The sequence below is a fragment of the Lagenorhynchus albirostris genome, chromosome 9 (assembly GCF_949774975.1).
Source record: "Lagenorhynchus albirostris chromosome 9, mLagAlb1.1, whole genome shotgun sequence".
Lineage (NCBI taxonomy): Eukaryota > Metazoa > Chordata > Mammalia > Artiodactyla > Delphinidae > Lagenorhynchus > Lagenorhynchus albirostris.
Window position 1 is genome coordinate 43,481,644 of NC_083103.1, and position 27,073 is coordinate 43,508,716.

Here is a 27,073-nt window from a genome sequence, read left to right on the forward strand (position 1 = left end):
AAGGCCAGCTTGTGATGGGCCTTGAATGCCAGGCTAAGGGCTTGGATTTTATCTTGCCTGCTGGGTAGAGGATGGCTTGGAAAAGGCAAGGTGGGACCCAGAAAAAACACCATCCCCTCGCCTCCCGTAAACTGTGGCAAGAATCTGGGCCAGAGATGACAATGGACTGGGATGCCGCGGGGCAACGTGATGAACAGACCGCGACAGCTTCCGGTAGAGCCGGGCGCCGGCGGCAGAGGAGGCCAGCCTGGGGCGGGAGGTCGCCGGCGCCCGGGCCGGCCATTGGCGGCGGGCTGGGCCGCGGCCCCTCCCGCGGGGCGGGGCGGGCGGGGCGAGCTCTGCGGGCTCGCCAGGGTAGCAGCGCTGCAGCATCCTCGCCGAGCTCCCCGCACCCGCGGCCCGCGCAGCGCGCCGCTCCCGCTCCGCAGTCCCGAGGCAGCCCCTGGCGAGGCCTGGAAAGTCCAGCCCGGAGCACAGCTCGGTCCAGTCGGGGTGGGTGAAGGGCGGCGGCGGCGGGGAAGGGAGGTGGCTTATCTCGGTAGCTCCTGGGTGGGGGAGGGACTGGGCTCAGGACTTGGTTCCGACCCCGGCGATGGGGAGGGGGCGGTGATGAGCTGTTCTCTGACCACCCAAGATGGGGGCTCGGGTAAGGATGGGGTGGGAGTGGGGTCGCGGCACCAGAGCTGTGCTCTGACCTGGTCGAGGAGGGAACAGGGCTCAAACCCGGGACCAAGCCGGGGTGGGGGGCCGGTGGGGAGGGCGGTGAGGGGAGAGGGTTGTAAGCTTGGGGGCACCCGGGTTCTGTTGCTCGCGGGAGGGGCTATCACTGGGGGCGGGGGCAGAGCACAGCCTGTGCCGGAGGATGCGCCAGGGGCTACGCAGGGGATTCGGGCGCGGGGCTGGAGCGGGTGGGGGTCTTCCCTGTGCGAGGTAGCTGCGTCCAGAGGGGACTCGGCCTCCTCCCATCTGGGAGTGGGTGCGGGAAGTGGGGCGCCGGGGGCGGGCCCGGCTCGTAGTGCCAGAGGCGGCGGGGGCGGGCGGCGCGGGCCAGAGGGTGGTCGGCGCGCCTCTGACAGCGTTCTGGCACGCGCAGGCGGCGGCGCGGCGGCTGCGGGCGCTGAGCCGAGATGCGATGGCTGGCGGGCACCCTGCTGTGCCTGCTGCTGGCGGCGGCGGTCCCCACGGCCCCCGCGCCAGCTCCGACAGTGACCCCGGCTTCGTTCGAGCCCGGCCCGGCTCTCAGCTACCCGCAGGAGGAGGCCACTCTCAACGAGATGTTCCGCGAGGTTGAGGAACTGATGGAGGACACGCAGCACAAACTGCGCAGCGCGGTGGAGGAGGTGAGTGCGCCCGAAGGGCCCGCGCTCCGGGGAAGCGCGAGGCTGGCGACAGCGGGGGATGGGGAAGCAGTGGTACGAGCGCTGGCCAGGGTCCTCAGGTCCGCTAAAGGGCTGGGCAGGGCGGGCAGCAGATTCCGAGTTACCTGAAGGCAGCGCAGGGTGATCCCAACTCCCGCCTCGTTCTGCCTTCCTGCCAAAAGCTCTGGATCTGAGTCTGTCCAGCCAGAGACTCCGGCCGGACCTGCCCATGGGCAGCGGGGGTCACCACCTGCCTGCAGGCTGCCGGCCATCACCTTGCAATTATCTTCAGGTGTGCAGCTGGCCTTATCCTGTCCTCAGCGGAGGCTTGCAAGGCCCCTGGTATTCCAGCGCTGTGGTTTTGCTGAGGAAGCTCCAGGCATCTCAAGTCCCAGCTTGTCTGGGCTTTGAGCTTGTGCCATCTTCCCGAGAGACAGTTGGGGTGCCATGTGGGGACAAAGAGCCCTGAGCTTTGCTGGTAATCTGTCTGGGCTTCCCCAGTGCCATGTGGGGCAGAGAAGGAAACTGGGAGTCCTAAATCCCAGCAGTGTCAGTTGTCAGAGGGTGGTGGGTGAGAGGAGGAGAAGCTGTGTGAAGGGCAACCTCCCACCCCACCCCAAGAGTGCTTTGGAGTCAGTCCTGGGCTCAGGGCCCTCTTCTGCCATTCACTAGCAGGTGGCATTGGGCAGATCCCTTAACATCCTGTACCTCAGTGTCCCGTGAGAATTAAATCCACGATATGTGTAGCACCTGGCGTATAATAGATGCGCAATATATAGCAGCTGTTAGTTATCAGATACCAGATACCTTGGGAAAACTTTGCTTGGCTTCTTCCTTCCATTGCCTCCCAGGTCCAAACACTATGGATGGCATCCTCTATGGTGGGCATGCAAGCATCACCAGGGTTGCCTGGACAGGAGGTGCAGCTGGCCCACCTCTCCCAGCCAGGGGACCCTGCTGCCTGGGGTGGGTAGGCATGGCCCCTCTTGGGCCTGCCTCTGCTGCAGCCTGTCTTTGGAGAGAAGCCAGCCATACAATGAAGGAGTCAGTGAGGGACCAGATGTCTAGGCTGGAAGGTCAGGTGCCTCCACATCCCTGCTTCTCTGCACTGCATTTGGACAAAGTCTCCAAAGCTGGCTCTCGTCTACCAGGAGAGGTGGCTTTCTCTTCCCACCCCTGTGTGGTTTGGGTTAGTTCCCCTTCCTGCCCACAACAGTCAGCCTGGTGGACCCTGGACACTGGTGAAGGGGACACTGGATTGGGAGGCGTTTGCATGGGCAGCTGTATCTGAACATCCACTGGACAGGCCAGATTCTAAAACCTGTGGCCTTCCTGTTTCCTGAGAAAGCGAAAGAATCATGACATGGAACAATGAAAGGCGCCGAAGCATCAGAGGCCCCAGTGTCTTTTCACTCTGCACCTTCAAATTGAACTGAGCTCACAATCCTTCTGGTTCCAGAGCAGGTCATTTGCTTCCCTCCTGCCCATGGATTCCCACTGAGCCTGACCAGGTCACCTGCGTGTTTTCATTCAGTGTGAACTTGCCCATGCAGCATGGTCCTCTGCCGGCAGCCCCTGGTGAGGGGGGATGAGGGAGCGGCAGGGCCCCTTCAGTCTCTTCATTGATGAGAGCAGTTTGCGGCCAGCGGGACGTTGTGGTGGTGCTGACTCCGAGGGAGCTGGCCACGTTGCCTCTGCCTGGGCCCCAGCCTTCCTCCTCCAGACATGGCTCTGCCTGACTTCTGCAGTTTGCCACCAGGGGAGACATGGGCTGGCACCTCCACCCCGTTCAGTGGGAACCAACCTTCCTTCTCTCATCCCAGCTCTGCCACTTACGAGTGATGGGATCCAGGCTCTGAAATGGAGGAAATGTCCATTTCCCCTCGGGGGTAATGGGGAGAATTAAATGAGAGGATGTAAGTAAAGCAAGTTTTCTGGTCGTCTAAAATGGGTTAAGTAGGGACTTCCCTGGTAGTCCGGTGGTTAGGACTTGGTGCTTTCACTGCCGTGGCCCGTGGGCCCGTGGCCCCGGGTTCTATCCCTGGTCGAGGAGCTAAGGTCCTGCAAGCTGCGCAGCACAGCCAAAAAATAAAATAAAATAAAAATGAGGTTAAGTAAAATTGATGCAATATAAGTTGCCCCCTCGTGTGGTTGTCAGGACTATGGGAAATTGTTGGTTCTCAATAAATAATGGCTCTCATTATCATCATATTAATAACAGTAGTAGGAATGATAACAAAAGAACCACAAGTGTCTGATATAGATTCACAATAGATTATGGCTGTTAGTATTAAGTTTTTAAAAGAGACTGCCAGAAAGCCTCTTAAATCTCATAAACATAAGATAGTTGCTGTTTACTTACTGTCCCAGAGAAGAGCCAAAAAGGACACGAGGCCGGATGCATTAATTGTTTACATAGTTTACAGAGTTGCATCACGAATCTGCTTTCAAGTAACTCCCTGACATTTAAAATATTCCAGCTGACTCAAGCTGCTGATTTCTCTTAAGGGAAAAAGGTTAACTCTGCTTGTAGGATCATTATTGAGGGGAAGCAAATCTTCCAATGGTTCAGTCTGGGCTGTTCCTGTTTTCCTGTTTAATTATTCTGTATGTTACTGATAAAAGTATTGTGAGGATAAAACCATTCCCCGCCCCTCCATTGCCACATCTGTAACTGGCATGTTTTAGAATGTTCTTACCACCTCACCTATTCCTAGGAAGAATCCCAATACCAAGCCTGAATTTCTCTCTCCAGTTTTTCTTACTCTGCTCCTTTAACAGACACGCAGATTCAACCAATTGTAGGTGCCATTTTAAACAATATTCACTTTCCGCCTCTGTGAAACAAGTCCTGTTGCTTCAGGCTTAAGTTTCTCTTGCGAGTGGCAGTAATAGTTGTGGTTGAAATTTCCACTGTAAACTGTACTTTTAGCTTGTGGCGCCATGAAAGAGCTTTAGCTCATTCTGTTGAAATAACCACTGGTTGAGGGGGAGAAGGTTTTATATAAAGACTATCTGTTCAACCCAGAGCAAATTCTAAATTTGGTAACTTGTCAATTATTTGCAAGCCAAACTGGAGGATTACCATTCCTATAGAAATTTTAAGAGCATTGAAACATTCCATTCTCCTTCCGGATTTAGTCCCTCTAGTATCTCCAGACTCCTATTCTTTCCCAGCTGTATCCTTTCTATCACTAAACATCTCAGGATCTCTCACTTAAATTTAAGAAGCCTTTTTCTTAGTCTTAAATCTCCTGTCTTAGCTTCATCCATTTCTACTCCATTTTATTGGCAAACCCTTGGAACACATGTTATTTACTACCTGCCCTTTCCACTCCTACCCAGACATCCCCCGGCAAACTAGCTTCTTCTAAAACTGCTTTCTTAGACGACTACGTTATGCAAGTATTACACCTTTGCAGGGTGACAGATACTGTATTATACCAAGCGCTCAGATTTCATGATCCTTAATCGTTACATCTGCTCAACAAAGTAGAATCATCCCCATTTTACAAACAAGAAAGCTGAGGTTTAGAGATATTTGGTATCTTGCCCCCAGGTCACGTGGCTGCTTTGTGGCCGAGCTGGGACTTGCCCCTGCCCCCCATTACCTGACTCCAGAACCCGGGCACTTTCTACTGTGCTGCCTTCTGACGATGCTGCGGGCAACTTCTTGCCTAACCTAGTGGCCAGCTCTCAGTGGCTTGGTCCTTCTAGATTTATTTGGAGCCTTTACCACCTAGAAGGCCCCTCCCCAGATAAAACTTCTGACTCTCAGCCTGCTTGTAGCTAGTCCCCTGACTCCGTTCTTTTTCTTCTCTGGATTCTGTATTATCTCCCAACTAGTCTTCAGAACTTGCTGCAGCTCCCCATTGCTTGGTGCAAAGGTTCTTACCTGAGGGCGAGTAGAGGGGAGGGAATATCTCAGAATCATCTGGGAAGCTCATTGATATGTGGGGTCCCCCCTCCAGAAATTCTAATTCGGCAGGTCTGGAAGGGATCCAGATATGTATATATTTTTTAAAAGTTTGGACATGACTCTGAGGTGCCTCTCGGTTGAGAACCAGGCTAACATTGTCTGCATTAGAACTGCCCCTGGACTCACCTGTCAGTTTGTCTCTACTTCATTATCCATTATTTTATCCATTTAGGGTACAGCATGGACCCTCTGCCCTAGCCCATGACACACCATTCTCATCCAGGCTGCCAGTTTCGCCTCCTCTATGCTCCTCTCTATCCAAATCGTATCTGTTCTGTGAGACCAACCCAATCATGCCTCCTCTTCCACCTGGAAGCCTTTTTCTCTCTTCTTTGAACCCCTGACTCGCTTCTACAGACTGTCATAATCATCCTCAAACTGCCTTGTGTGGGGCTCTCCTATCTCCCCAGCAAAAGTATAAGCAGAATCACATACTAGGAAAGGCACATAATTTGGAGTCAGACTGACCCGAGTTCTAATCCGAGTTTTGCCACTTACTAAGAATGTGATAACCTTAGGCAGGTTCCTTCCCTTTTTCAACCTCATTCTTTTCATCTGCAAAATGAGGGTAATAACACTTCCTCTTAACGGTTGCTGTGAATATTTAAGGAGGTATGGAAGGAGCTGGCGCAATGGCTCAGACATAGCTGATGCCCAAGCATGGAGGTGATGGTGATGACGGAGCCAGTGACCAGGGTTCAGACATGTGACGAGTTGTCTCAGGGTCAAACACAGCGGTTGCTGACCAAGTCCTTGGTTGGTTATCCGGTCCTTTATGCTGACCAGACTTTCTTCACACTTGTGGTGCAGTGTCTTTGTGCTACATTGAGACATGGGAATTCTTTCCCCATGTATACCCAGGTCAGCAAATCTGGATGGGAGAGAAAGGAAAAGAGGGGGCTCACGTAGTATGTAAGGGAATGGAGGACAGTGATTTTTAAAATAGAATCTTTTTTGAGGATTCCTTTAAAGGAATAAGAATAGCCCAGAGTCAAAGATTGCACTGTTGGAAAATTGCCAAGCACCAGTTACAACTTCTCTCTGTGTCTCTCATTTTAAATTCCTAGAGAGAGTGTCGGGTTGGCTCAGTTAGTCGATGACATGACCTCTGTTTGAGTCCAATCAACTGTGACTGGTCACACTGTCACCTGCCCACTCATCAGGACTGGGGCTGGAATTGAGTCCAGATTTAAGTTGACTGACATGTCTGGTATAGATGTCATGGAAGCTCATGATTTGTGGACAGTGGCCTGAGAAACGTGGCATCAGAAAAGGACACTTGTGCAAGAAGAGCCAGGAGGAGGGTGCGCCCCGGGAGCTAGTCACCTGACCCTCTACAGGGGTCCCTCTTGTACTTAGGGGGTGGGTGGGGAAGAGACATAGCTGTGGCGCCACCTGCAGTGGGGAAGGGGCTGTCCTAGGTTGGGTCCCCACCCCAACCTGGCCCTGCAACAAGGATTTGGGAGCAAATAATTCATTTGTGATGTGACCCCAGAAACACGAGGAGGAAGTGGGAAAGTGAGATGGAAAAGAAGAGAGGCAATAAAGGCTGTGCTGATGAGCAGGTTACTGCTAGGGACAACCAGGGCTCAATCCCTCTGGGGTCCTTGGAGAGAGACCGTCCCACTGAGGGGAGAGGGCACTGGGGTACTTACCCCCGTAGCCTGTCCTTCACTGGTTAAGGGTTGTCCCTGGAGTGCTCACTCCCTAACCCGTGGGGCCTGTGCAGACTGAGCACACTTCTGCAGCCAGAGAATGCTCTCGAAGAGAGACAGGTGGTTGTTGGCACATAAGGGAACAAATGCGGGTGACCTCCCGATTAGGCCATGGGGAGATGGGCGTGGCACCGAGAGCATCTATACGGGGGTCAAGACTGTTCAACAGAGGCATTCTCAAATCCCGACTCTGCCCTCCACTGAGAGTCTTGGGAAGTTATCTAGTCTTCCTGAGCCTCGGTTGCCCCACTTGTAAAGTGGGGCCGTTAACACCCACCTCACAGGGAGGTTGTGAGATGTAAGGCAATGATATACGTAGACATTTAGAACAACGTCTTGTTCTACTGGGTACTCAATTACTGGTACCTACTATCATCAGCACCACTGTAATTGCAGAGGAGGAAAAGAGAAGTGGTTCTTTTTTTCTCATGGACTCTGATTTGTATCAAGAGAAAACAATATTGCTCATTAAATCCATTGATTTAATTAGATGGAGGCAGAAGAGGCTGCTGCTAAAACGTCATCAGAAGTGAACCTGGCACGCTTACCTCCCAGCTATCACAATGAGACCAACACGGAAACCAAGGTTGGAAATAACACCATCCACGTCCACCGAGAAATTCACAAGGTAAGGGTGGTCGTGGCCAGCACTTCCTCCTTTCCTCGTCGCCTGGTCCCATCAGAGGACTAAGGTCTTGTTTACATGTTTGATATGCAAGCCAAAAAATACAAATGAGGATAGTAAAATACATGTTAAAAACCATAGGGAGTGAGGGAGCTATTTAAAGGGGGAAAGATATGTATCAAAAACATAAATTGCTTTTGTATTTAAGCAGTAAATTTAACTCTACTCTTCCCGCCAGTTCAATTGCAAGGAATGTTCAGGGATTTTTATCGTTTGTCTCAAAGGAAGCAAACAAGTGTTTAGAGAGATACTTTCCTAGTATCGAATTTGAGGAATTTATTTCACAGGTTTTTTTTTTTTTTTTTTTTTTTTTTTTTTGCGGTACGCGGGCCTTTCACCGTTGTGGCCTCTCCGGCTGCGGAGCACAGGCTCCGGATGTGCAGGCTCAGCGGCCATGGCTCACGGGCCCAGCCACTCTGTGGCATGTGGGATCTTCCCGGACCGGGGCACGAACCCGTGTCCCCTGCATCAGCAGGCGGACTCTCAACCACTGCGCCACCAGGGAAGCCCTATTTCACAGGTTTTTATCCGTGTTTCAGTAGTGAGTTGAAATAGAGTTCATGCTGTAGTGAATAGATCTTCACCATTTCCTTAGGAGGACCGCAAATGTGGTAATACTCAGCCTTCAGAAGAAAAAGCCTCTATAGCCAGGAGATGAAATATTCTTTTGTTTGCTGGTTATCTATTCAAAATTCTACAGCAGAGTGTTTCCTAACCTACCACACATCTTAAGTGTCTCTTGGTCCAATATCTTGCACGAAGAGCAAGCGGTTTGTTCTCAGTCTGACTCGAGGAAGAAAACGTTGCAAACCTAGAGGAATGTGACATTAGCTTGCCCCTAGTGTGAGATGTCTCCCATATGAGTTTGGCAGGACTTTGGGAGCAAACCACTTGGCCTGTGTTCTCTCGAAGAGAGTCTGGTGTGCAGATGTTCAGGGTCATTGTTAGAGGCTGTAGAGTTGACCTTCTGTTGTGAGCATCAAGGAGCTTGACCTCTGATCTCATCTCAATGCCTACATGCAAGGCCATGACGGCTCTCACAAAAGAGACCTGCTTTTGTTCAAGTGCCCAGGTAATGGGTTGAAACAACAGCACTTCTGTGCTATAGAGGATAAAGGGGTCCATTTTCATGGGCCATTGCCTTGACTATAAAGTAGCCTCTGTGTGGCTCTTCGGCTACATACTGATGGCCCAGCTCCGGAGTGTACCCCCCGCATAAATAAATGCTCCACCTGCGAAGCAGAATCCTTTCGCATTGCTTGTCTGAAGACTGGAGAATGTTTCCAAAAGTGATTGTTTTATTCTTGTCAAAACCAGTATTAAGTCATCCTTTCTGAGAATAATCAGCCAGTAGTTTCAGCTGCTTCTTATATTTTCTCCTTGTAGATATCAGAATACCCAAACGTGAGTCCTACCGGTAACTAGTGTGATTTTGAAAAACTTACTTCAATTTCATGACCCTCACTAACTGCGTTTAGCAAATAGGGATATCAACATCTACATTACGGTATTATGGGGGTCCAATAACTTAAAGTATGTGAGAGTCATTGTAAACTATGAAGTGCTATCCAGCAGCAAATTCTTCTTGTTGTTCTTACAGTAAAGTTACGGTATCCGCACTGTGTAGTAGTTCTCTAGCGGGTTCCATGGAGCTCCTGTCCTGTGTGATGCTTTATAAAAGAAGGGCTCAGGGGTGAAACATGTTTGGAAAACATTGTACATATTTCTCTTCCTAGAGATACAAAAATGCACCTTACTATAATAAAGGCTCTGAGAAGTCCTGCAACCTATACATATAGGACTGTACAATTAAAAAAAATATAACATTGGTTAATCCTGTAAAAATCTGGCATAAAGGAAGAAGACATTATCTCTTTGCCAGAGAGAGGAATTATTTAGATAAAAATAAAGTATGTTGATGAAGACATGATCCTTATCTCCTCAGAACTGGAATTAGAACTAGAATTTGATCCACTATTGCACATTAGCCTAAGAGTTTCCACTTTGTTTTGGCTGCAGACGCCTGTGACATTAGAGCTGGCAGGAACTTTAAAGATGACCTAGAAATGAGAAAACTGTGAATCAGAGAATAGAAATGATTTGTTCCAGGTTACATACTAGATGGTCATTGGTGTCTGAGGCAGGGCTCAAAGAACACAGGTCTCCTAGCTCCTGGGCGTCTTTCTGTCTTTATCACCAACACAGAGGTTTGACGTGGCCTTGGATCGGGTGGGAATAGCCTGGGTTCCACGTCAGGTTTCTAAGGCTCAGCTTTGAGGTGCCTGTTCCTGTTTACAGAAGGCAGGCAACGGATAGAGGAATACAGGGCCAGGCCTCCCATAGTACTTAAGCACTTTTTTGATGAAACAAAACAGTTCCCCAGAATCAGGAAGTGGGGCAGCTATAGCTAAAACCTGCTTCTTTCAATACCCAGACCTCTAGTTGAAAAGAAAGCTGACACTGAGTTTCAAGTAAATGAGCCCCAGGAATGATAAAAATAGCTAGCGCTGAATATTTGCGAGGTGACGGGCTGTGTGCTTTACATAGACCTCCTCGGCCCCATGCTGTAGGCTCTGTTACATCTCTTATCGCTGCACCGTCTGACGCTGCTGGTGGAGCTCAGAAAGAAAGGGGGACAGGACTCCCCTGGTGGTCCCGTGGTAAAGAATCTGCCTTCCAATGCAGGGGACGCAGGTTCAATCCCTGATTGGGGAGCTAAGATCCCACATGCTGCTGGGCAACTAAGCCTGCGTGCTGCAAACTACAGAGCCCACGCGTGCCACAACTAGAGAGAAAACCCACATGCCACAGCTAGAGAGAAGCCCGCGTGCCGTAACGAAAGATCCCACATGCTGCAACTAAGACCCGAGGCAGCCAAAAAAATAAAGAAAATTAAAAAAATAAAGATAAAAAAAATAAAATGCATTTAAGAAGAGGGGAGGGAGTGGGCCTTCTGTCTACTTTGACAGGTGCTTCTGCTTCAGAAAATAGAAAACAGTAAAACAAAAAAACAACCTGTGGGATTTGTCCAGAATTCCTCCTATTTCACATTCACTGTACTTGTTCTCCTATAGATCACCAACAACCAGACTGGACAGATGGTCTTTTCAGAGACGGTCATTACGTCAATGGGCGATGAAGAAGGCAAAAGGAGCCACGTGAGTGGTCATCTTCCCCGTGCTCACACCCGAGGCACACACTCCTTTGCTGAGCCTGCCAAAGCTGGCCCAGACTTCAGAGTGGCTGCAGGAGGGAGCTGGCTCCCCTGCACCTCTCCTGTTTCGTTTCTGCCAAGATTCCCCAATGCCTACATTTCTGGCCAGACAGCCGCAGTCTGGTAACAGGCTCTGCCTCCACATGCACTTTGCCTCAGAAATGGCAGGACACGTTCAATTCGGTTGTCATTTGCATGGCTGAGGCTCAGCCTTGGAAGGGGAACACTGAAGTATCGGGTGCATTGGTCAGGGTCCCTGGTAACAAGACCTGGTGCATCCGACCTGAAAATACCCTAAAACCTCTGGCATGACCCACGTCATTTATGATCCCAGCCCCGGTCTGGCAGTTTGAGAGCAAGAAAACCTTAAGTGGAACTCAGTGGCCCATTGGAAAGGTGTCCCCCTGCTCCAGGCTTCTCGCTGGGCCCCTTGTGATTGCACCCGCTACTCAGTGGCCTGCTGCTCAGTCCAAAGGTGGGCTGCTTTTTAGAGAATTATAGATTCTGAACATGGAGAGAGACATCATTTCACAGAAGAAAGGCCTGGCATAGGTTGGGGGATGACCCAGGCCGAGTCACTGGTGTCCAGACTCCCAGATGAGAAGTGGCTCAGCTGTACCTTATCTTCGCAAAGAGGTGGCTGGTTTCAGATGCAGAGGCCTGGTGAGGAGAGGACAAGGCAACTGCCGTGTGACATGGTGCCTGCTCTATGGGGCCTGCGAGGGCCAGCCTCTCTGTGCCCAGGCACGTTATGCAAACTTCCCACTGCACGTTCTTCTCTGAGGTGTAGAACGCATCCCCAGCCTTCTGAGGGGATCCAGGATATTCCCTCACCCCTTGTGGCCTTAGCACAGGAAAAGAAGCAGTGTACCCATAATTGTTAGGTGGTGTTGCTGTGGTTGGTAGTCGATGGGTCCTTTTTTTTTTAATATTTATTTACTCATTTATTTTTATTGAAGTATAGTTGATTTACAATGTTGTGTTAGTTTCTGTTGTACAGCGATGTGATTCAGTTATACGTATGCATATATATATTCTTTTTCGTATTCTTTTCATTATGGTTTATTACAGGATATTGAATGTAGTTCCCTGTGCTATATAGTGGGACCTTGTTGTTTATCTATTTTATATATATTGGTTTGTATCTGCTAACCCCAAACTCCTAATTTATTCCTCTGCCAACCCTTTTCCCCCTTGGTAACCATAAGTTCGCTTTCTATGTCTGTGAGTGTGTTTTGTAAATAGGTTCGTTTGTGTCATGTTTTAGATTCCACATGTAAGTGATATTATATAGTATTTGTCTTTCTCTTTATCACTTAGTGTGATAATCTCTAGTTGCATCTGTGTTGCTGCAAATGGCATTATTTAATTCTTTTTTTATGGCTGAGTAGTATTCCGTTATGTATATGTACCACACCTTCTTTATCCATTTATCTGTCAGTGGACATTTAGGTTGCTTCTATGTCTTGGTTATTGTAAATAATGCTGCTATGAACACTGAGGTGCATGCATCTTTTCGAATTATAGTTTTCTCCAGATACATGCCCAGGAGTGGGATTGCTGGGTCATATGGTAGTTCTATTTTTAGTTTTTAAGGAACCTCTATACTGTTCTCCATAGTGGCTGTACCAATTTACATTCCCACCAACAGTGTAAGAAGGTCCCCTCTTCTCCACACCCTCTCCAGCATTTGTTATTTGTAGACTTTTTAATGATGGCCATCCTGACTGATGTGAGGTGGTACCTCATTGTAGTTTTGATTTGCATTTCTCTAATAATTAGCAATGCTGAGCATCTTTTCATGTACCTCTTGGCCATCTGTATGTCTTCTTTGGAGACATAGGTCTTCTATTTAGGTCTTCTGCGCATTTTTAAATTGGGTTGTTTGTTTTTTTGTTATTGAGTTATATGAGCTGTTTGTATATTTTGGAAATTAAGCCCTTGTTGGTTGAATCTTTTGTAGATATTTTCTCCCAGTCTGTAGGTTGTCTTTTCATTTTGTGTATGGTTTCCTTTGCTGTGCAAAAGCTTTTGAGTTTGATTAGGTCCCATTTGTTTATTTTTGCTTTTATTTCTATTTCCTTGGGAGACTGACCTAAGAAAACATTGGTATGATTTATGTCAGAGAATGTTTTGCCTATGTTCTCTTCTAGGAGTTTTATGGTGTCATGTCTTATATTTAAGTCTTTAAGCCATTTCGAGTTTATTTTTGTGTATGGTGAGTGGGTGTGTTCTAACTTCATTGATTTACATGAGGCTCTCCAACTTTCCCAACACCACTTGCTGAAGAGACTGTCTTTTCTCCATTGTATATTCTTGCCTCCTTTGTTGAAGATTAATTGACCATAGGTGTATGGGTTTATTTCTGGGCTCTCTATTCCATTCCATTGATCCATATGTCTGTTTTTGTGCCAATACCATGCTGTTTTGATTAGTGTAACTTTGTAGTATTGTCTGAAGTCTGAGAGGGTTATGCCTCCAGCTTTGTTCTTTTTCCTCAGGATTGCTTTGGCAATTCTGGATCTTTTATGGTTCCATATAAATTTTAGGATTATTTGTTCTAGTTCTGTGAAAAATGTCATGGGTAATTTGATAAGGATTGCATTAAATCTGTAGATTGCTTTGGGTAGTATGGCCATTTTAACAATATTAATTCTTCCAATCCGAGAGCATGGGATAGCTTTCCATTTCTTTGAACCATCTTTAATTTCCTTTATCAGTGTTTTATAGTTCTCAGCATATAAGTCTTTCACCTCCTTGGTCAGGTTTATTCCTAAGTAATTTATTTTTTTGATGCAATTTTAAAAGGGTCTGTTTTTTTTTACTTTCTCTTTCTGATATTTCATTTTTAGTGTAAAGAAATGCAGCTGATTTCTGTATGTTAATCTTGTATCCTGCTATCTCGCTGAATTCGTTTATCAGTTCTAGTAGTTTTTGTGTGGAGTCTTTAGGGTTTTCAATATATAGAATCGTGATCTGCATAAAATGACAGTTTTACCTCTTCCCTTCCAATTTGGATATCTTTTATTTCTTTTTCTCATCTGATTGCTATGGCTGGCTAGGACTTCCAATACTATGTTGAATAGAAGAGGTAAGGGTGGGCATCCTTGTCTTGTTCCAGATTTTAGCAGGAAGGCTTTCAGCTTTTCACCGTTAAGTATTATATTGGCTGTGGGTTTGTCATAAATAGCGTTTATAATGTTGAGATATGTTCCCTCTATGCCCACTTTAGTAAGAGTTTTTATTATGAATGGACATTGAATTTTGTCAAATGCCTTTTCTGCATCTATTGAGATGATCATGCAGTTTTGTCTTTTCTTTTGTTTATGTGGGGCTGATTTGTGTATGTTGAACCATCCTTGTGAGCTTAGGATGAATCCACATGGTCACGGTCTATGATCTTTTTAATGTGTTGTTTGATTCGGTTTGCTAATATTTTGTTGAGAATTTTTGCATCTATATTCATCAAAGATATTGGCCCCGGGCTTCCCTGGTGGCGCAGTGGTTGAGAGTCCGCCTGCCGATGCAGGGGACACGGGTTCGTGCCTGGGTCCGGGAGGATCCCACATGCTGCGGAGCGGCTGGGCCCGTGAGCCATGGCCGCTGAGCCTGCGCATCTGGAGCCTGTGCTCCGCAATGGGAGAGGCCACAACAGTGAGAGGCCCGCGTACTGCAAAAAAAAAAAAAAAAAAAAAGAAAAAAAGATATTGGCCTGTAATTTTCTTTTTTGGTGGCGTCTTTGTCTGGTTTTGGTATCAGGGTGATGGTGGCTTCATAGAATGTCTTTGGGAGTGTTCCCTCCTCTTCAGTTTTTTGGAAGAGTTTGAGAAAGATTGGTAGAAATTCTTTTCTGTATATTTCGTAGAATTCACCTGTGAAGCCATCTGGTCTGGGACTTTTGTTTGTAGGAAGTTTTTAAATTACAGATTCTATTTCATCTCTAGTGATTGGTCTATTCAAATTATCTATTTCTTGATTCAATTTTGGTGGGCTGTATGTTTCTAGAAACTTGTCCATTGCTTCTAGATTGTCGAATTTGTTGGCATATAACTGTTCATAGTATTCTCTTACGGCTTTTTGTATTTCTGTGGCATTGGTTGTTATGTCTCCTCTTTCATTTCTTATTTTGTTTATTTGGGTCCTCTCTTTTTTCTTTTTAGCGAGCCTGGCCAGAGGTTTGTCGATTTTGTTTACCCTTTCAAAGAACCAGCTCTTGGTTTTATTGATTTTTTTCTATTTTTTTTTAATCTCTATTTTATTTATTTCCTCTCTGGTTTTTATTATTTCCTTCCCTCTGCTGACTGGATGGGTTCTTTTTGCTTGTTTTGGCACTGTGCTCAGACATTTACTGGGGGAGTCCAGTCAGCTTTGTGTGGTGGTGAGACCCCCCATTCAAGGGACCTGGGAGCTGATGGAGGGCAAGCCATTTGGTGAAATGAAGAGAGACTTAGTGGCAGAGGCTGGAAGCATGAGTTTGTCACATATAAACTAGGTCACCTCATTTCCCTCATCTTTAAATAAGGCAATGATTTTCACCATCTCTCCCGACTCTGAAAGTACAGAAGCCTGTGAAACAAAGATAGGATTGACTAAGGTCAGGAGGGAGGAGAGACCAGCTTTTGAAGGTGGGGAGAGAGAGAAGAAAAAAAACAGAAAAATAGAAAAAAATCCGGACAGACAGATGGTACCAAGAGGGGAAAAGCTTTAGAATGTTCCAGATTTAAGTCTCTGTGAAAGGGCAGGGGAAACACAACTCTTAGGGCTGTGGACTACAAAAAGAAAGCTTTTGTGTTCAAGAAAAAAAAGGTATATGATTGCATGATAGTATAGTTTTGCTCTGGAGAGCTTCCCAGAGCCCAGAGGGCAACAGCACTGCTATGAGCACCTCTGTACCTGCTGGAGGCCCAGGTGCACATCCCATGCTCCCCGCTCTGCCCTCTGAGTGAGGCAGCTGTGTCAGGCTTTGAGCCCTGTGACGGGGAGAACCAAGGCTCTGAGAGTGGTGGGTGACTGAGAGACCACACCTCAAAGATGCCAAGAGCGTGCGCGGCTCAGGGAGCAGCTGCCTGCACTTGTGTGCTGCAGCCTCTGAGTTTGTGGCAGTTTTCCTGAGTCTGCACGGCCTGTGTGTCCATGTTCCAGGCTCAGCTGGGAGGCCCAGAATCCCCATGCCTGCAGATGTAGGTTCATACGTTGATCATGAACCCCTGTGTATGATGGTCCTGAGAATGCAGGAGAGTGACAGGGAGAGACATATCCGAGAAATCCAGAAGGTAGAGCCTCACTGAGTTTTTCCAGATTCCTGCTCAGGCCCTTGGAATTTAACTCAGCAAGTTTCTCTATGAGAATGAGCTCCAATTTGATTGGCTAGAATGGTGACCTGGGGCATCTGATGCTTGACCAGCCAGTGCCTGGTGAATCCCATGGGTCTTTAGAGAACAGCCTGGAGACTTTGCAAGGCACTTGTGAAAGGGAGGTCATGTGGCAGGAACGGTGGTGTGTTACCTCACTACAGAGCCTTGCTTGTTGTCAAACGCCTTGCCAGCAGTCAGAGAAGCAAGGTCTGGTTTCAGATGCCCACAGAATCCTTCCATTCGAATCCTCTTTGGTTCCTGGGTTACCATTGTCCCAACGCAACTGAGCTGGGACTCAAGCATAAAGAGATGTGGAGCTCCTTTTTCTGAGTGGGAAGCCGTAAAGACTCGATTGCCTTCAAAGGCGTGAGAACAACCGAACGTCATCACCACTGTCCCATTCCACAGTTTGGCAATTTAATGATTTTTACAGTTGGCTCTGGAAAATGCGTTATGTGCCAATGAGACATTCTCTTAAGTGGAAAAGGGAGGCTTGCCACTCAAAAGGACAAAAATCACATGCTGTTCCAACCTTAAGCTACTATAAACAGGAGCTAAATTTTCATGGTTTAAAACTCCCAGATGAATTCAATTAAAAATATTCACCAAGCACTCCCATATTTTCCTTTCTTCACATGCTGGGGTGTGTATTCATATGTATGGTAACCCAAGGAGGCCCACGGAAAGTCACAGACGGTAACACTATAGGCCCGTCTAGAAAACCTAACACAGTACGTGCAAGGCGTGGGTCTGTTTTTGCTCTCACATGCGAAAGGGGAAAAGGACATGATGTCTTATTTCACCTGAGCGCACCGGCGATGGTGATGCGGTCTGACGTCTTTCTGTGAGGCTTTTGTGTGGAGCCCTCCGCCTCTCCCCTTCATGGGCCACTGGGTGGGCTGACCGGTGCTGTGCTGCTTTCGCGCAAGGGGTTAGGAGGAAAGTGGCTTGTTGGAAGCTAGAGAGCAGACAGGCCGTTATGCACACATGCAAGGCTTTTGTTTATAACCATGTCCCCAGATATGAAGGATCTGGCCCAATTAGCCAAGGCACCATTTTGAAGGGACGCGTCCTCTCATTAAAATACAGCTCAGAGCGACAGAGCTTAGCACGTTGTGCATTTGTTGTCTTTTCTGTTTTTACATTAGAATATGATATGAAAGAGCAGGTCTGTTTGTTTCTCCAGCCGAACATACCTTATTGGAACCTACAGGTTCAATCACATACAACCAACTCCAAGATATTGCCGGAGACTTCTGAGGGCCTAGGTAGACAAATTTCACTACCCACGTCACCCGGATAGTCGTGATTTGAGTAACCCCGCGACTTCCTTGTCCAAGAGAATGGTCAGGGCAGACAGCGGACTGTAGACGATGACAGTGGAATTCTCCACTAGGGTGAACTCAGTGTCTCCTCTGCTGCGAGGGTGCTTAGTGTTATTTGTGTTTCAAGTGTGGGGGAAGAGGGGTGGTAAGCTGTGGCTGAACTTCTCCAAGATTTGTTTGTTTTGCACTGAACAGCAAGCATCCTGTTACTTCAAAGCCCAGAGAGACCCAGTAAGAGAGCGGGCAGAGAAAGCGTGTTGAATGGCCTCTTCCCCTGTTGGTCCTCGGGTTCTCCTTGTCCCCAGCTTGTTCGTTCATCACAGAGTAAATGCAGGTGGGGTGTCAGCTTTGCCTGCTCCCTCTGCCCTGATTTCTGAGGCTCGAGTCACCCTTGTCAATTTCATGGACTTGCAGAGGGCACCCTGCTGAGGAGTCACTGGGGTTTAGTTTAACAGAAGTGCATTGGCGGACGGCGTGGGTTCCTTAGAGAACGTCAGTCAGTTCCCAAAGGCCCAGCCTCCTGGAGAGTCCTGTTGAGGGTGTGGTAGCGGGCAGGGGTGTGTGGCCAAGTCCCAGAAAATGCAGACCTTCCCTGTCGGTCAGTCTGGGGGCAGAATGAGGTCTGAACAAGATGTGAGGCCCACCTGGGTTCAGAGCTGTCCTGACCCTCACAAGCTCTCTGTGATTCAGTTTCTTTCTTTATCCAGTGAAGCTAATAATCCCCGGTTCACAGAATTGGGGGAGAGTCTTGTAAGGCAAGGTTTATGAAAGCTCTTTGTATAAGGCTCATTATTATTGACAAGTAATTAACACTGGGTTCTAACTGGCTTCTCCCCTGGTTCCCATCAACCTACTGCAAAAAAAGAGTGGAATTTCCCTGGAAGCTGAGGCTGTGTTTCAGGACTCCACGGGCCTCTTCCCACTGATGTTTGTGGCCTTGGGCTAAGTTCTCTAGAGCTCTGCCTCGCCCTCTTGAGTAATGCATTTTGCTAGAAACTCCGTGTTCCCTGCCTCAAGCCTGACTCACCCTGCACTTCTTGTCCTCACGAGTCATAAGTGTCTGGTTTGGGTGTTGGGGATACAAATAGAAGGAAGGATGGGCCTAATGAATGATAAGAAGCATAGGTGATGGTCAGGTGCTGACAAGTTCCAGGATGGGGCCAGGTTGGCAGGACGTATCTTGGTTTCTATAGAAAGCAACACACTTGTGGTTCTAAGAGTGATTGGCAGAGTCTCGTGTGAATGTACAGTTCCACAGTCCTATAACCAGACACTTGGGTCCATTTGTGTTTCTAGATTTATATTTTGCATTGGTTTTGTAATTTCTGGCCAGGTGTAAGGCCCTCATGCCTTAATCCAGTAGGAAAACATTATAGGGAAAATTGAAGAGCTCTGGATCATTCTGAGAAGTGGATAAGCAATCCCCAAATAAATAGTTGTTGTGGGTAAGCAGTTTTTAAGGAGTAGGAGGTGTTTTTTTTTTCTTTTTTTGAGCTATAACCTGGCTATATTAAATTGTACTCTCCTCAACCTAAATCTCCTTCAAGAAGGAATTCATGATTCCACATGCAAAATCAAAATACTGTGAAGTTGATAAACCAGTTTCATACAGGTTTCGTATAAGTTGGTATAAAAGGATGTCTTCAATAAAATGTTAAGTGAATAAAAAGCAATTGCAAAGCAGTATATTTACTATGTATTTAAGATATACTTTATATATATAGCTTATAAAATATCTCAGTTTTAGAAAAAAACAGTATGCATTAAAAAGCTTGGCAAAATGTACACAAAATCATTACTAGTAGATATCTCTGGAAGAATTGAACTTTGCAGAGACTTTTCCTTTGTAGAACTCTATGTTTTGAGTGTTTTAAGAAGAGCGTTTGAACTATTTACATCTATAGACATATATATGTCTATATATATATATATAGATGTCTATATTCCATATAGACATATAGACATCTATCTATCTTTTTGAACAATATTGCCAGTGTTTCTTTGTGTAAAACCTGGAAATTAAATTGCTGTGTCAAAGTGTGTGCCTAGGGGCTTCCCTGGTGGCGCAGTGGTTGAGAGCCCGCCTGCCGATGCAGGGGACACAGGTTCGTGCCCCGGTCCAGGAGGATCCCACATGCCACTGAGCGGCTGGGCCCGTGAGCCATGGCTGGTGAGCCTGCGCGTCCGGAGCCTGTGCTCCGCAACGGGAGAGGCCGCAACAGTGAGAGGCCCGCGTACCGCAAAAAAAAAAAAAGAGTGTGCCTATCTAAGATTTTGAAAGATGTTGCCCAATTTTCCTCCCGAAGGTTGTACTATTTTTGCTTCTAGCAGCAATTTCTGAGATAATTTCACCAACACTCCCTCACCTACAGTGAGTGTTATAGTGGGTGACCACCTATATTTTCTTTTTGTTTCTATTTCTTTGATTATTAGTAGGGTCAAGGGGAATGGCTGTTTGAGAATTGGAAGTTGTAGCAAACAAGAGAGTGGTCCACAAATTTATCTCATTCCTTCCTCTCTTCTTCAGGGAGAAGGGTCAGTTTCACATTCCAGGCTGTTCCCAAGGCCAAATACCATCTGGCCCAGTGTGGGACAGATTAGGAAGGTGTGAGGTTCCAGCAGGAACTATCTGTGCGTTCCGTGTCCACTGTGATGGCTGAGGGGCTGCACGTCACACTGGGGAGTAGGTGATGGTGACATGCAGGCTACTGCTGCCACCCCTGTAAACACAAAAAGGCAGGCACTCCCTCCTTCCTTCTTTGGCCACTTTCACAAACACCCCAAAGCTTAGATGCCCTCTGAGAGGAGAAGCTCTTTAGCGGGATGGGTAAGTCTTGGGCCCAAGGAGAGCTGGCTCAGAGTGCAACTCTACTGCTATTAGCTGTGTGACTGGTGAAATCCCTTAACTGCTCTGAGCCTTAGTTTCCCCACATGTAAAGTGGATTCATCAGAGTACCTTCCATATAGGACAAAATAAAACAATCCAGGTAAAAACACACCAGACAGCGCCTAGAACGCGAGAATAGGCAGTCAGTAAATGTCAGCTCTTTGTTGTTATCATTATTTGATTACCCCCAAACCATGGCTGTCAAAATTCCCCGTGTTAATTATTCAACTCATCCATTTATTTGCACATTCATTGAGCACTTAATGTGTGTCTGGCAGATAAATGTAAAAGATGGTCCCTAACAGCAGAGAGGACCCAAGCTAGCGGTGGAACTGCAAAGTAAACGGGTCATTACAACATGGATTCATACGTGTTTCCTAAGGCAGTGGTGGACAGAGCATGGTGGGAGCACTGTGTGAGAGCTAGATGAGGTAGCCAGGGAAGATTCTGTCAGGAAACAATCCTTCCTGGTTTCTGGAGTTTCTGCACATTTTATAAGCAGAGGCGCTAATTGCCCTTTGGTTTCAGACTATCTTTTCCAGGATGCTTGTACAGCAAGCAGCCTTGGAAGACAGAGCCAGCTCTCCCTCCTTGGCAGAGGGAAGGTTTGCTTGCAGTCCATTATACGAGATTTGGGTGCTCTAAGCTTGACATTGGTCAGCTGTGATGCACACCCACTGCACACACTGGATCCACCTGGGCCCCTCCATGTTGCCCCCTGGAACTTGGGGGTGAGGGGAACTGTCACAGACATGAAGCTCATGCTGCTTCTGTGCGGTCAGCAATGAAGCCTTTTGTCTCTGACCCAGAAGTCTGACTTCTCTGCTGGCAGCCGTGAAACTGTGGAAGGCTCACTTGTCCCCTTGCAAGTAAAGTCTCAGACCCTTCACACATTTTGGCAGGCTTCCTGGAAGAGGTAGCAGTTGAGCTGTGTTTTGAACGGTGTCGAGGAATTCTCAGTTGTGAGGAGGAAGGGCATTCCTTGCAGAAGCGTTCTTTGTTTACAGTCAAGGAGGCTGGTGGAACTGGAACATGTGTGAGGAACACTACATAGTTTAGAATGCCAGAGGTGGAGGTGTGCTTGGGGGAGTAGCAGATGAGGCTGGGGAGAGGCAGGAATTAGATCAGGAAGGGTTTCGAGAGCCCAGCCAAGGAGTTGGAAATACATGCTGAGTTAGGAACATACCCTGCCTCGGTATAGTATAGGGGGGCTCCATGCAATCCCCGGGATAGAGCCAGGAAGACGTGGTTTGGATGGCAGAGATGTCGGTGGGGACAGGAATTTGCTTAATCCTGCTGAAACTCGAGACCGAGTCGTCTGTGCCCTGCAAAAAGCCTGGCTTCAGGGCTTGGAGTCTGGAAACTTACTTAGAAGTGTGGAACACGCTGCTTTTGCTTGGTGCCAGTAGGCAGGTCAAATAAACAACAGTGATTGAACTTGAAATCTCATTAGGCTGACGCTGCAGGACAAGCCTATTTCTGTGGCTTCTGAGTAGCCCAAGCATGTCAGGGGCTGAAGAGCTCCCTGTGCAGGTGGGTGGCTGTCCCTGGCTATTAGGGCCTGGGGATCCTTCTAGACCAGCCTGGGACTTTTTCAGGCTGACTGTGAGATCTGCAGCTCTGCCCGTCCTTGATCTTTGGCATAGTTCTGAAAAACTCACAGAGCTTGTGAGTCCATATCATTTTATTATTATTTATTTTATTTTTTAATTTTTTTTGCGGTACGCAGGCCTCTCACTGCTGTGGCCTCTCCTGTTGCGGAGCACAGGCTCCGGACGCGCAGGCTCAGCGGCCATGGCTCACGGGCCCAGCCGCTCTACGGCATGTGGGATCTTCCCGGACCGGGGCACGAACCCGCGTCCCCTGCATCGGCAGGCGGACTCTCAACCACTGCCCCACCAGGGAAGCCCCTCATTTTATTTTTTATTTATTTATTTTGCGGTACGCCGGCCTCTCACTGCTGTGGCCTCTCCCGCTGCAGAGCACAGACTCCAGACACGCAGGCTCAGTGGCCATGGCTCACGGGCCCAGCCGCTCCGCGGCATGTGGGATCTTCCCAGACCGGGGCACGAACCCATGTCCCCTGCATTGGCAGGCGGACTCTCAACCACTGCGGCACCAGGGAAGCCCTCATTTTATTTTTAAAATAACATCAAGGACCACAACATTCCCTTGTTTGGTCACTGAGACTCAGAAAGTGATCAGATTAGCCATCCTCTCTCCAAAGCCACCTATTTCTCCTTTTCAGGGTAAATCCTGGTAACCGATCAGACCAGCTCATCAGTGCTGTGATGTCATCCAGTACTCAGTAATAATTAATGATCATAATGACAATAATAGTAATAGACGATGATGAACATAAGAGCTGCCATTGATGGGGCCCCTGCTGTGTGCCAGGCACTGTGCTTGGGATCTGGCCAGCTTCCCTTCACATAATAAACACAACAACCATGCAGGGCACATACACTCTTGATCCCATTTTATAGATGAAGTAACTGAGGCTCAGAGAAGTGAAACAGCAGAGCTAGGTGGAAAGCCAGTACTAAGAGAAAAAAACAAACAAATTACTTAGGTCTTATCCATTGCCAAACCTTTAAAACCCATGTTCTTAATGGAACATTTTAAAAATTGCGGTAAAAAATAAATAATATAAAATTTACCATCCTAACCATTTTTATGCATATGGTTCAGTAGTAAGTGTATTCACATTGTTGTGCAGCCGGTCTCCAGAACTCTTTTCATCTTGCAGAACTAAGACACTGTACGCATTAAATGATAACTCCCCGTTCCTCCCTCCCCCTGGCAACCAACCTTCTACTTTCTGTCTCTATGAATCTGACTGTTCTACATACTTCATATGAATGGAATCATACTGTATTTGTCCTCTTGTGATTGGCTTATTTCACTTAGCATAATGTCCTCAAGGTTCATTCATATTGTAGCATGTGTCAGAATTTCCTTCCTTTTTGCTGAACAGTATTCCATTGTGTGTATATTTTCATTCGTCTGTCAGTAGACACTTGGGTTGCTTCCATCTCTTGGCTGTTGTGAATCCTACTGCGATGAACATGGGTGTACAAATCTCTCTTTGAATCCCTGATCTCGATTCTTTGGGGTATATACCCAGAATGGAATTGCTGGATCATATTGTAATTCTATTTTTAATTTTCGGAGGCACTGCCAATACTCTTACACGGCAGCTACACCATTGTACATTCCCACCAGTGGAGCGTGAGATGGGGGTGTTTTGCTACCTCTTGGTTTCCGTGACTGTAGGCACTAGAGAACCCAAGGGCCCAATGTAAGCTGAAGGGCTGTACCAAAATCCCTGGGCTCTGCTGCCCTAGGTCAAGGCAGTGCCTTCCCAACACTGGTCCCACCAGTAGCCTCTGCAGTATGGCAGCCATCGTCTCAGGGGGTGTCTTTGAGGGGTACCTGACACCACTAAGCAGAGGTGTAAGTAAACACTAACTCATGCCCCCCTCTAGCTAACATGCTGAAAACTTCCCCCTGTCCCCGGCTGGGTGTAGGCAGGCTCAGGCTGCATCCTTGGAAATTCATTTCTAGGATCCAAAGATGTGGTTTTCCTGATCGTTAGGAATCTCCTGCCCATCCACACCTTCCTTGGTGAGATCCCGCACCGTGTCTCCTGAAAGAATCCCTGAGGCTTTGGGGAGCTCCCACTTTCCCTCGGGGCACTGCAGACTCCTGGGGGCTCTGGCGGGGGCTCAGGCCTCCAGGGAGAGGGTTTTGTGGTGGTCGGGAGGGTTTCCTGGGAGGAGGACCAGAGGACAGGGGCTCTGGGGTCATAGGCAGAGCCAGTGGAAGGGAACTGGGTCAGGATGAAGGTTTGGGGTGCAGAGGTATGTATTTAATGCTCTCAGGGAATTCACAGTATGCCCCAAACCTGGTGAGCTGAGCTGGTCTCCCAAGTCAGGCAGGAATGTCTTCTCTTGGTCCTATGCCCAGCAGACTGTAGGAAAAATGATGGATGAGGATTGAGTCATCTAAACGTTTGCCCAGATCTCATCGCTCTGTCTAGACCCACTGTCAGTTTCACTTTTCACCTCCACCCCCTGGGAGAGAAAGAATAAACAAGACATGTGGGTACATTTTATGGGAACACAGAGCAGTGGGATTTGGAGTCTGGAGTGCCACGGGTTGGGATCCCTGCTCCCTGGGCAGCTTCCCCTACTGCTCTGAGCACTGGTTCCTGCCCCATGAGGGGAGGAGTTAGTGACTGCCCTAAGGGTGTTTCAGAAGGAAGAGACAATGTATGGAAAGTGTCCGGCACTTAATAGATGTTCAATACAAATAGATTCTCCTCTCTGAGCTAATTTCCTGGGCCTCTAGGAGCAGTGATTTACCATATATGAGGGTGATACATTAGTACATGTATTTATTTTGTTGTAAGTTTGCCGTCCCTTGAAACCCAGTAACTGAGAAACTTTCTCAGGTGATACTGGCTAAGGTGCTAGACCAAACGGATGAAAAAGCTGTTGTGTGAAGACAGGCCTTGTGCCAAAGGTAAGTAAAGCAAGATTTCACTGAGTTACAGAATTATAAATGGCAGGGTTCACAGGGTCCTTTGAGTTCCTGTAGACCAGGGTTGAAAACATGGGGCACATACACTGCCATCCTCCCCACTGCCACGCCCATAGCAGACACGACTAATCAATAGCAGTTATTTCCTAATGAGCCCAGAGGGAGCTTCAGAACTTGAGATAACACAGCACTTCAAGCAGCCATTGATAATGGAGTTTCCTGTTGAGGAAGCAGGGGCTTGGTGTCACCGTTTTTGTGATATCTAGTAAGATTAGTAACCGGGGAGATGGTCTGCCTAATGCTGAGAAGATGGTGATGACTGCTGGGGAAGGGGCTTCTCAGGGCTTCTCAGGGAGCAGCCATCCAAAGTTGATGAAGTCGTGGCCAGGAGAGTATCTAGAAGACTGTGAGCCCTGGGAAGGCAGGGGCTTTGTCCTGTTTACTTCTGTATCAACACGGGATCGGCGCTTAGTAGTTGAATGAACAGATTTAACAGATGAAAGCTGTATGACCAAGGAGTAAGCTGGGGACTATAAACAGAAGCAGCAGGCCTTGAAGATAAGACCCAGCAAAGAGCTACAAATACGTAGATGAGTTTTATTTGCTTGAAAAAAATGGTCCTCTGTGTTTTTCTTGCCTTCATTCGTTCATCTACATTATTGAGCACCTACTGTTTGCTGGGCTGTACACCAGGTATCTTTACATCTTTTATTTTCTAATTTTTATAAAACAGAGAAGTAGGTTTTTTTTTTTTTTGGCTGCGTTGGGTCTTTGTTGCAGTACACGGGCTCAGTAGTTGTGGCACACAGGCCCTAGAGTGTGCGGGCTTCAGTAGTTGCAGTGCATGGGCTCAGTAGTTGTGGCATGTGGGCTCTAGGGCGCATGGGCTTCAGTAGTTGCAGCACGTGGGCTCAGCAGTTGTGGCTTGCGGACTCTAGAGCGCAGGCTCAGTAGTCGTGAAGCACAGGCTTAGTTGCTCCACGGCATGTGGGATCTTCCCGGACCAGGGATCGAGCCCGCAGCCCCTGCATTGGCAGGTGGATTCTTAACCACTGCGCCACCAGGGATGTCCCGGAAGTAGGTATTATTTTACAGATGAGGACACTGGAGTTTAGAGAAGTTAAATTCCCAAAGTCATGGTAGATGGTTGAATGGTAAAATGGGTTCCTATTCCTCTGAAACCAGATATAAACTGGCCTTTTCCATAAAAAGATATATTTCTGATAGAAAAAGTCATGGAAGTTTGCAGCCATAATTTGAGGTGGTTTTGAAGAAGTTATTGCGAACCTTCCACCACCTGGTTCCATTCCTGTCATTTATACCAAGAGTCATTGAACACCCCCCACCAAATGTTCAAAATGAAGAATCAGAATCACAAAAGGACCACTGCATGGCCATAAACACAGGGCTCTTTCCCTCCCAAGAATGGCAGAGCCCCTTGGGAGTCACTGGGAGAGGCTCTCAGGGTTAGGAAACTGTGGAATCTCTCACCCGATTTCTTCTGCTCTCACCACTGGTCGGGTATGAGACCCGTGCCCCTGAAGGGGAACGTTCTAAACCACCGAGGAGGAGCATTTTAAGTGGGTGGCAGGCACCTGTATCTGAAGTTTGGCCACTGACACATTTCAATGATGTGATGTGGAAAATACAGCCACAGTCTGAATTTTCCATAGTCTCATAATTCATGGCCTCCCAGAAGAGGAAGCAGGTACAAAAAGCAGAGAGAGCCCACTGCCTGGTGAGTAGCAGTCAGGGTGGAAAAACATCTTGCTTCGCAGACTGAGGAGGCCTGCTCCCCAGGCCAGTGGGTCCCTGGTGGCTCAAAGTGGCTAGGGGCCAACAGACTCCATCCCTCTCAGGCCCTGCAAGAAGCAGGCCTTACGGTCAGCCTCCCACCCCCCTCCCAGTAGCCTTTTGCTTTTCCCATTGCTTTGGGGTCCTGTTTATTCCCCATGATGTCTGCAGGGACCACCTTCTCCAGGGAGAACACACACCCTGCAGAAAGGCTAAA

General features: G+C 47.7%; 1 protein-coding gene across 1 annotated transcript in view; it reads left to right on the forward strand.

Moving 5' to 3' along the window:
* Window positions 1-354: 354 nt before the first annotated feature.
* Window positions 355-27,073, forward strand: part of DKK3 (dickkopf WNT signaling pathway inhibitor 3) — a 48,351-nt gene continuing 21,632 nt past the window's right edge. Inside the window, exons 1-4 of the mRNA XM_060159653.1 lie at window positions 355-492; window positions 1,094-1,340; window positions 7,543-7,680; window positions 10,812-10,895. Coding sequence (XP_060015636.1) covers window positions 1,128-1,340; window positions 7,543-7,680; window positions 10,812-10,895 — 435 coding nt within the window. The 5' untranslated portion in view covers window positions 355-492; window positions 1,094-1,127. The remainder of the gene's footprint in view (window positions 493-1,093; window positions 1,341-7,542; window positions 7,681-10,811; window positions 10,896-27,073) is intronic.